The 11,326-nt window shown below is 43.3% G+C and overlaps 1 protein-coding gene across 1 annotated transcript; it reads right to left on the minus strand.

Moving 5' to 3' along the window:
* Nucleotides 1-618: 618 nt before the first annotated feature.
* Nucleotides 619-11,006, minus strand: LOC127342926 (uncharacterized protein YNL011C). Its single transcript, XM_051368946.2, has 13 exons — nt 10,600-11,006; nt 9,314-9,430; nt 9,064-9,200; nt 8,837-8,929; nt 8,671-8,714; nt 8,287-8,443; nt 7,976-8,047; nt 6,908-6,991; nt 6,213-6,314; nt 5,706-5,753; nt 5,215-5,340; nt 4,946-5,038; nt 619-1,228 (listed from the first exon to the last, which is right to left on the minus strand). The coding sequence occupies exons 1-13, from the start codon at nt 10,982-10,984 to the stop codon at nt 1,076-1,078; spliced, it is 1,611 nt and encodes a 536-aa protein (XP_051224906.1). The 5' UTR covers nt 10,985-11,006; the 3' UTR covers nt 619-1,075.
* Between the last annotated feature and the right edge of the window lie 320 nt (nt 11,007-11,326).

The following is an 11,326-nucleotide window of genomic DNA, read 5'->3' on the forward strand; positions in this document are numbered from 1 at the left end:
CTTGGAAGCGTTGTCGTGGAGTCTCGACACCCCTCACCCACCATTCCGGGGTGAAAGCTCAAATCCGGCTTGCCGGATTGGATGACGGCGGCGTCTTTGGACGTCGTGACCTCCCTGGAGGCGTCATTTTTCGGAATTTTGGGAGACTCTTTGCGATGCTTGGGCTACTGGTTGGGTCGTATTCCTCGGGTTCCGTCGGTGCGCGAGTGCCGCTGGCTTGCTTCTCGCGACCTGCCTCTCCCCACAAAGCTTGATAGGCCTAGCCATTTCCTTCGGCTCTAACTTCCTTTCCAGGGATGTGGACCAGGCAGTCGCGGTGCTCGCCGTTGCCGTTGTGCTGGTGTCTTCCAACGGCTCTCCATACCTAGTTCGGCTAGGTTGTGTGGCCATATGTGGTTTTCGCAGGTTTTTCCTGAAAAACTGCGCCGTGTTGTTTTTCTTGTTTGGTTTTCCTTATAAACCAGACACGTTGGTGTCGTGTTTGTATCGGATTTCGACCAATTTTCCTTATAAATTGGTCATTTTCCCTCTTCTTAATGAATAGGCAGAGCTCCTGCCGATTGCTCAAAAAAAAAAAGCTTCTCCAAACATGGAATGATTAGTACATGCCACGGAAAAGCCACAAGGTTCAAAATGCTAGTTCTGATCACAAAACATATTCAATGATCACAAATATACAAGTATCTACATGATGTACAAAAAATGATAGAAGTATCTACATACAATTTACTTGAATACAACACAACGGAAATGCCCTAAGTGTCACATTTCTAGATGTTTTTAATCAGCACGTTCCAATTGGTTTTCGCACAGAATTGTCACCTAGGGAGTACACCTATTAACTGAAGCAGGTACTGAAGTCGTACTGAATCATCGCCATTCATCAGAAGCCTAATGAGATAAATAACGGTTCTTTCGAGGAGATTAAAATGTACTCCACTGCAGTGTAGCTTCTAGGTCTTTCTTTCAACCGTGTCATTTGGTGCAAAAATGCAGCACTAGATGAAATAGGACTGCTGACAATAAAAAATGAGGACTGGTATACTGTGTACCTGAAAGTGCATCCTTTAGAAAATCAACATACAGACTTCACGTTTTCAGTTAAACGGTCATGTTCAGAGAGACGTATATCCATATGCTCCGATATCAGCCTGGTCAGAGCTTGGATTAACGACTGTGGATCAAATATGACACCCACTTTTGCGTCGTGCACAGATTGCACGGTGACCTGCAACAAACATTAGCAAATTGAAATGACTGATTTAAGTAAGCGCGTGCTGACTATAGAGGCTTGTAAATTGTAACATACAAACCAAGGGTCCAAGACCCCTAGCTAGCAGCGATCAACATCAGGCATAACTATGGAAGTTGTTTATCATATAAATTTGCAATTTTGTGATTCTAGTAACCTAACAATCATTAAAAAATGCATGTCTAATAACAAGGTTTTTCTGAATAAAACGCTGCAACAGGAAACAATGTAAAATCTGCGTTACTTGCATAATTTAAGCAAGCAATGGTCTTATAACCTGATGGCAGATTCAGTTTTACTTGCATAATTTAAGCAAGCAAGCAATGAGGATGAAAATCTATTAAAATGACATTGGATTGTGTAATCAAAACCCTAAGCAATACAACGACAACAACAACAACAACAACAAAGCATTTATTCCCAAACAAGTTGGGTAGACTAAAGGTGAAATCCATAAGATCTCGTAACCAACTCATGGTTCTGGCACATGGATAGCAAGCTTCCACGCGGCTCTTTCCATGGCTAGTTCTTTGGTGATACTCCAGTCCTTCAGATCTCTCTTTACGGACTCCTCCAATGTCAAGTTTGGTCTACTCCGTCTCTATTGACATTATCAGCACGCTTTAGCCGTCCACTATGATCTTCTGGAGCCTACGCTAAATATGGCCAAACCATCTTAGACGATGTTGGACAAGCTTCTCTGCAATCGGTGCTACCCCAACTCTATCTCGTATATCATCATTCCGGACTCGGTCCTTCATCGTGTGGCCACACATCCATCTCAGCATGCGCATCTCCGCCACACCTAACTATTGAACATGCCGCCTTTTAGTCGCCCAACACTCAGCGCCATACAACATTGCGGGTCGTACCGCCGTCCTATAGAACTTGCCTTTTAGCTTTTATGGCACTCTCTTATCACAAAGAATGCAAGAAGCTTGGCGCCACTTCATCCATCCGGCTTTTATCCGGTGGTTCACATCTTCATCAATATCCCCATCCTTGTGCAAAATTGACCTCAAGTATCGAAAGGTGTCCTTCTGAGGCACCACCTGCCCATCCAGGATAACCTGCTCCTCCTCGTGCCTAGTAGTACTAAAACCGCACATCATGTACTCGGTTTTAGTTCTATTAAGTCTAAAACCTTTCGATTCCAAGGTTTGTCTCCATAGTTCTAACTTCCTATTGAACCCGTTCGACTATCATCGATTAGGAACACATCATCCGCGAAGAGCATACACCACGGGATATCTCCTTGTATATCCCTTGTGACCTCATCCATCACCAAATCAAATAGATAAGGGCTCAAAGCTGATCCCTGGTGTAGTCCTATTTTAATCGGGAAGTCATCGGTATCGCCATCTCTTGTTCGAACACTTGTCCCAGCATTATCGTACATGTCCTTGATGAGCGTAATGTACTTTGCTGGGACTTTGTGCTTCTCGAAGGCTCACCACATGACGTGTCACGGTATCTTATCGTAGGCCTTCTCCAAGTCAATGAACACCATATGCATGTCCTTCTTTTGCTCCTTGTATCTCTCCATAAGTTGTCGTACCAAGAAGATGGCTTCCATGGTCGACCTCCCAGGCATGAAACCAAACTGATTTATGATCACGCTTGTCATTCGTTTTAAGCGGTGCTCAATGACTCTCTCCCATAGCTTCATTGTATGGCTCATAAGCTTAATTCCACGGTAGTTAGTACAACTCTGAACATCCCCTTTGTTCTTGAAGATTGGTAGTTAGCCATACTATCGCTATGTCTCCGAGGCCTCTCCACACCTCAATGGGAATACAATCAGGGCCCATTGCCTTGCATCCCTTCATCCTTCTCAACGCCTCCTTGACCTTGGACTACTCACATTGGACCCAGTGCTCAGCTAGTTTGGCCTATAGTAGGGCAAGAAATATTAAATGGTGATGTAGGCGGGGGCTTCCGAGGAATCCAAATAACCTATGGGTTTTTTCAGCATGGATTCGCCGCACAAAACGCCTAGTGGTATCATCAAAGGAGTTGTCCAGTTCAATGGTAGAGCTCTCAGTCTCCCCATTGAAGAGCTCGTCGAAGTACTCCCACCATCTATGCTTAATCTCCTTGTCCTTCACCAGGAGTTGGTATGCTCCGTCCTTGATGCATTTGACTTGGTCAACATCCCTCGTCTTCCTCTCTCGGATCTTGGCCATCCTATAGATGTCCTTTTCGCCTTCCTTCATGCCTAACCACTGGTAGAGGTCCTCATACGCCTGACCCCTTGCTTCACTCACAGCTTGCTTTGCGGCCTTCTTTGACATCTTGTACTTCTCCATGTTGTCTACACTCCTATCCAGGTACAGGCGTCTGAAAAAATCCTTCTTCTGCGTAATAGCCTTCTGGACATCAATGTTCCATCACTAGGTATCCCTAACTCCGCTTCTACTTTCCCTGGACACTCCAAACTCCTCTGAGGCCACCTTACGAATACAGGTCGCCATCTTCATCCACATATTGTCCGCATCACCTCCTTCCTCCCAAAAGCCCTCCTTAATGACCCTCTCCTTGAACGTCTGAGCTACCTCCCCCTTGAGCTCCCACCACTTCGTTCTAGCGACTTTCGCACGCTTATCCCGCTGGACACGAAGTCGAAAGGGAAAGTCAGCCACCACAAGCTTATGCTGATGGACAACACTCTCCGGGTATCACCTTACAATCTAGGCACGCACTCCTGTCTTCTCTCCTTGAGAGGATGAAGTCAATCGGGCTGCTGTGGTGGCCACTACTAAAAGTCAGTAGATGTGATTCTCTCTTTTTAAAGAGGGTGTTAGCTACGATCGTGGCCACTACTAAAAGTCAGTAGATGTGATTCTCTCTTTTTAAAGAGGGTGTTAGCTACGATCATGTCGTACGCTAAAGCAAAGCTTAGGACATCTTCCCCTTCTTGATTCCTGATGCCATAGCCAAAGCCCCCATGCACCCCTTCAAAACCTATGTTAGATGTACCCACGTGGCCATTAAGGTCTCCTCCTATGAAGAGCTTTTCGCCACTGGGTACACCCCTAACCAAGTCCTCTAGGCCTTCCCGGAACTCCATCTTGGTGTTCTCATTGTGGCCTATTTGCGGGGCATAAGCGCTAATAACATTGAGAACTAAGTCCCCAACAACCAGCTTGACGAGGATAATCCGGTCCCCACATCTCTTGACGTCTACCACTCCAGATTTGAGGCTCTTGTTGATCAAGATGCCTACTCCATTTCTGTTTGGAGCCATTCCCGTATACCACAGCTTGAAGCTGGTATCCTCTACTTCCTTCGCCTTCTGTCCCCTCCACTTGGTCTCCTGGACGCAAAGGATATCAACACCTCTCCTCACCGCTGTATCAACTAGCTCCCGAAGCTTACCTGTCACGGACCCTACGTTCCAGCTACCTAAGCGAAACCTCCTGGGCTCGGCTAGCTTCCTTACCCTTCGCACTCGCCGAGTCAAATGCAATACGAGAAAAAAAAATTAAAAGCTAGTGTAGCAACAGTTTAAGACGAGCTTTTAAGGAATAATAACTAGTTGGTGCCTTCATGCAAAAGGCGGTTAATTTATTTCTCAAAAAAAGGCAGCTAATTTACAACGCATTGCATACAGAATCATACAAAATATAGTACCATTTTTATGTAAAAACGATCAATAAGCACCATTGCAGCCAATAGAATAGAACTACATACCACATGAAAAATTCCTTTAGATGCCAAATTTTCAACATCTAAAGGAATTTGGCCTCCTTCGGGAACCAATATTGCATTCACATAGTCTTTGGGCTGCACAAAACAACACAATATTTATGCGGAGAAATCTTATCCCAAATAGCATCAAGAATTAACATCTTCATCCACAGTGGAATGTTTGCACATTCAATAACTATCAAATAGCATTGCGCAATGTTACATTAGTCATAAGCTGACAAGATGTTTAAAGGCATTTTCACCAAACTTACATGATTCTTTAGACTTTTGTCAGGATCACCATATGTCCGATTTAGAGAATCAGTAATTGCCGTCACAAAGCCAGAAGCATGCAGCCCAATAGATTCTCTATCATGTGATCCATTTAAAAGAAGTACCTAAATTCAAAAACATTTAGTGTGAAGACTAAGATCCACACACTATGGAAGGCAAGAGATACAAAGACATCAAGAAAAGCATATTTCTATCATCACTTCTCCATTCACTCAATAAAACTTCAAATTAACCACGCCATATGAACTTTGCGAATGAACCAGTAAACATATCGTTGTAAGGTCGCTATCAAACCCGTTCACAATCATTCAGGGGCATTTACCTTACCAAGTGTGAAGCGTTAATCAGGTCTTGGTAACAGAAAGGATAAGAGCGCAAACAATGAAACCAAGACAAAAGGGACCAACAGAAGACTGCAGTCAAGCATGGTAAAACAAGATAACTTGACTAAGTAACTCAGTATAGTTACCTTGGGAACAGATCTTGATGCTACAGTCTCACCAATACCCCGCAGGACCTGCATATGTTTTTCACATCAGAACACAGGTCGATGCCGAAAAACAAAGAACATTAAAAGGCTTAAAGTCAAGCCTACTCAAATGAATGTGCATGGATATGTCTTGCTGCAGTAAGTACTCCAAGTCTTAACAGACAGTACATGGTTCAACAGTCCCGTTAAAACCATGTTCAAACACATGTCAAGCCACTATTAACACTGAAGTCATGAAAAGTACGGAATGAAGACATCTGATGGTATGCTGAAAATCATTAAGTAAATATTGTAACCATACGGTAGAGGAGGCAGCATGGGTGAAGGACCATGCTTCCCACCTGCAGGACTTGTTGCCAACTAAAGCATTCTTAGGCTTCTAATCCGAAACTATTTTATTATCAATTGACACAAAGCTTTCGTCTTTTAATGAGACAAAAAAAATCTATTGTGATTGTAACATAACATAAAAGGCATAATGGTTACCAGTGATGGGCATACGGATGTAAATAGTGATCCCATGGCATATACAATGCAATCCACCTTACTTAGCTGCTCCAAAACTGTATGGTTAGCTTCAGGAAAAACCTAGAAAGCAAGGCAGTTCGACAGTTACAAGTTTTAAACAAATGGTAGACATAAAATATAAGTTTCAGATATCATGGTAGAATACCAATTTTATATGACAATGAGCAATCATACACCCTTTTAAGTCAATGTTTTTTTATTAAATATTGCTACATATCAATATAAAAACGATGCCATTTACTTCAAAACATAAAAAAAGGATATTTCCAGCTCAATGTTTTGAAATTTGTACAGACGGTGTGTCTTTATTTAAGATGACCTTACTGAGTACAACTGTCATTGTAAAGGATATAGATATATTAATGCAAAACTGCAAAAGCACTACTTGGTGTGATACTTGCATTGCTGTACTTCATAGCATAGTATGATTAACTGCATAAGCATAAGCAACAAAAATATACGTCACAGTATCTGATCATCATTTTGAATATATAAAAATTACATAAGATTAAGTTGAGCCGTCGGGTTATTTATTCTAGAAACTTGTGATATTTGTAAATAAACTGAAAGGCTTTATTACTATTCACTTGCATTATTTATAGACTGCAAGGCAAAGGCAAGTCTAACTAATCAGAATAAAATTGTGTACTAACCTCATGCAACAGGTTCCGACCTTCACTTGACATGTAAAAGACACGCTTGATGCTTGAAGGAAGTGCATTGCATGATTCACAGTCCTTTCCAAAAGTGAAAACCAAAGGATACAAAAAAAAGTGAGATAATATCAAGTATATGAGAACTCAACAAGTATGTACAGATAAAACAAGGAAACCCAGATCCCAAATAACATTTGATTGGGACAGAACCATGACATTTGCAAGAAAACATAGCAAAAACTAACAGTTGACATCACAGTGACAGTTTGGAGCTTTAAAGTTAAATGCTCCAATGTTCCTTCTTTTTCAGACAAAATACGCGTAAGTCAAAATAACAAAATATGGAGTAATAACTTCCTTTATATTAGCCAAGGTCAATAACTTATCAAGACTCAACCACTTCAGATGTATTTAAGAACATTTAAGCCATTTCGCGCAAGTCGAAATACGTGCGCTGCTAATTTAGGTGCTCCCTTTTCTCCACTTTCGCCTTTTTGGTCAGGCTGTGCTGGTTGTGTATTGTTGGGGATAGGCTGTAGTTTAAGCAGAGTGAATTGTAGGGATGCTGTTTCGACCGGACAGATTGCAGTTGTCATTCCAAGAATACGTTGCCATGCAAAATCAGTTCAGAATGTTAGTTGACACCATTGTACATTTACATAGTGTAAATGAATGTGTTTTCAGTCATTTTTTCCTTTATTTGCTCTGATGAACAGGACACATAATATATACTTATTACTTCCACAGGACTTAAGTTAGGTATGCATAAAACATGAAAATGTTAAGTCCACAAAGTAAACATAAGTCCATTATTGGAACGAAAACTCAGAATAAATACTAAGTTCTGAACAGCTTAACATGAAGGAAAGTAGCCACAAGGAATGTCATGAAGCTATGGTGAACAAAGTCGATGGAGAATTTTATATGATGATGCATGTTTATTTATTGAGACGCAAATAGGTTCCGTAAATACACAGAAGAGCCTAACAAAATAATTGGTGTGCATTTGACTACCAACAATGCTGTACTAAAGCCTGAAAATAAATGACATACTATTTAGAGTACCTTGTTAACAACTTCTCTACGGCCATTGCTTGGATGTGATATTTCATTTTGGCCTCGAATGATAGTTCCATCCTGAAAATGGAAAAATATTGAGAAGGGATGTTGCCTATTGAAAACAAGAAGACGACATATTGTTTAGAATCGTGGAATGCCATATTCAAAGGATTAACATTCAAAATGAAGATAAACTGCGAGTTTCCTGAAGCAACAACGATCTTAAGTAAACTTACAGGATGCAGATAAATTGTCACCGGCATAAGGGAAAGTAACAACTTGTATTGTGTGTACAAAACTTTGATAATTGAGATTACCCATAGTTCACATCCAAGTGTAAGCCTGTCATTTGTGGATATCACTGGAAGCACAAGACTTTCTGCGGGGATTTGTGACACACGTGAAAACAAGAAAATTGCAGCATCCAAAGACTGGAAGAATATGCGTGCCCCAGCAAAAAAGAAATTCCCAATGCTGCAAGAATTTATGGACAGCCGTCAGTGAATAATTAGACAAGCTGGGAGAAGCAAGAGTGAAATGATGCTCCCCAATGCACTAGTACAATGTAAGTCACAAGCAACATTTGGTTGCGTTATGTGCATCACTCCATTGAATACATACAGCAGGCAAACAACAGTTTCATGTGGAAACACAATGGCAAGAATATGATTTACTGCAAAATTTCACCTTAGAAGAATCACCTGCCATTGGTGAAGCAAAATGTTTCAACTGGTCGCCGAAGGATCTGTGGAGAAGAAATTATGTCACAGATACAACAAGAAAGACATAGGTCAATCACCAGCCTTTTAAAAATATGTGCCTTGACAAAAGTGATATGCTTCATAACAATATTAAAGAAGAGAATACCTCATTATGGAAGTAGACCAAAAATGCACGGATTGTCTCCCTGTAGGGACGAGAGACACCATCCCATAAAGAGTGTTCTCCTTCTACAATCTGGTACCTATCAAATCAACAACTTAGCATCACGTGTTCACACGGAGCAGAAGTCTAAACTAGCTAGTTATACATAAGGTGGTAGTTAGTAATTAGGAAGAAATGGTATATTTGCACTAGGAGTGAGGGCCAAATAGGTACCACTCCAGCTTTGCTTCTGAAGGATCAAGAGGCAAACGGTGGCCAAGCAATCTCCGAACAGAGAGGGCTTCTGAAGTGCTCTCATCGGACAGTCTCAAGCATCTTGATCTTATGTCTCCCACAGCAGGTCCACCTAAGAAATGAGGGACAACATTCAGAAAAAAAAAATGAATCATAACTGTTATTCTCAATGTATTATATCGGGTTAGAGAGAAATGAATGCTGACGCAGGAGATATGAACCTACCAAGCACACGAACAATCTCCGCTGTGCTTCCGCCATCATCAGAAACTGGTAGCACATGTGCAACCCGAGTAGTCACTTTCTTCAACTCTTCCACAACGCCATTAAATGCTGTTCCACCTGGATAAGGCTCAAAAGATTAGATAATACTAACACACCTCCTTTTCGGGGGGAAAAAGTGTGCCCTAGCCCTCATGCCATAAAGTGGGAGCCAACCAGAAAATAACCGAAACAAATAGTTTAGAATCTATAGAAACTACCATAATTGACATGTGTCATTATAAAACCCAACAGAACTATTTTGAACATGCTTTCTGAGATGGTTAAAACTTACGGTTAACAGAAAAACACTTTTATGTGTATGTTTATCCATGTCACTGTGAAGTAAACGTTAGTTGTACAACTGCAAGCAAACTAAAACGGGAACATGGGAGCAGTTATAATGCTATACTAGATCATACGAATCCACAGTTACCATGGAGATACTATGCTTTGTAGCATAGTAGCCGGATTCGGGGTACGGTGGTCCGTCCCTCGTACCGGATTCGATGAACCAGAAACGGATTCAGAAACGCCTCGCGATTCGGTCAAAATCGCAGCGGATTCGCGTTTCCTCTAGTTGGGATCGTCCCAGGTTGGACAACTTGAAGAAAAACGGTGAGATAGAAGTTCCCCTTCCATAAATCGTATAAACTCCCAAGCCAGAATCCTGAGCCCCTGTATCTTTTTCTCTTCAATTTGTTCTCCCGTACCACATTATCGTACCGGGTTCACCGTATCGAAACGGCTCGGTTCGCGTCCCCGACGTATAAGATTCGACCTAGAGATGTGTACCCCTACTGTTTCCTATTTTTTCCATCCTCCGATTCCCGTCCCCCGTACCCCCCGTACCCTTCGTACCGGAAACATGGCAACTATGCTTTGTAGACAACTCAGCTAGTCTTCCCGGCACAAACACCATTGGAGGATCAACGTCCCTCGAGTATAACATGCGAGACCGGACTACTAACAGACATGACAATCTCCCCCCGAAGCTCCAACAGAGCAGCCACGGCACAATCGCAAGCATATCCTCTCGCAGATTTGCACCTATTCAGACGAACACTGATAATAGCACAGCAATCTGAAAATGGTGATTCTCCTGTCCCATGGAATCGTCACCAATTCACGCGCGTCAGCGAGCGCTCAAAACGACCCAAATCCGCGTGGGGACCCAGACCTACTACGCCGCGCGCGCGCGCGCGCACGCACGCCACTCGCGGCATCGGTGGTGGGAAGCGGAGAGTCACCTGAGAAGACGAGCAGGGACGGGGGAGCGGAGGCGCCGGTGGCAGGAGACGCGGCGGCGTCGGCCATGGCGCGGGGGAGCCGGGAGGAGGAGGCGGCGGCGGATCTCCGTGGCGCGCGGAGGGAGCAGGTTCTGGAAGAGGAGGTGGCGGGGCCCGCGGTGGTCGCCGTTATATATGGTGGGGTGGCGATGAGCGCCATCGGGTGGTGGTGGTGGTGGTGCGTGGGGTGACTGGACCTGGACGGAGGAAGCTGCAGCCGCAGCGCATCAAACTCAAACAGCGGGCAGGCGGCCACCACCGCTCCCAACCAAATCCGCGCGCTCACCTGTGCTCGCCTCGCACCATTGGCACGGCGACACCCTTTCCCTCCGGGGATTGGGCGCATCGCTCGAGGCGGTGACGTGGCAGCTGCATACTGGCAGTTGCTTTTTTTTTTTTTTGAGGTTTAGCACGCCACTTTATTATTGAATAATAAAGTAGTAGCCAACCAAATTAGCAAATCAATTTCCGACTTGGCATCGCTTGTTGAGTTTCCGACTTGACTTGCTGATACTCAAGCAACTTCTAGACATATATAAACTGGTGGGGCTCCGTGTAAGGGAGCAGTATCTCTACTACTTATAAAGGCACGAAGTGCCGTAGGAAAATTAAATCTAACCCGTCCATCTGCATGCATCACACGGTCGAGGATTGTCTGTTCTCCCCACCCCGATTCCTTTCATCCCGC

Source organism: Lolium perenne, chromosome 3, assembly GCF_019359855.2.
Source record: "Lolium perenne isolate Kyuss_39 chromosome 3, Kyuss_2.0, whole genome shotgun sequence".
Taxonomy (NCBI): domain Eukaryota; kingdom Viridiplantae; phylum Streptophyta; class Magnoliopsida; order Poales; family Poaceae; genus Lolium; species Lolium perenne.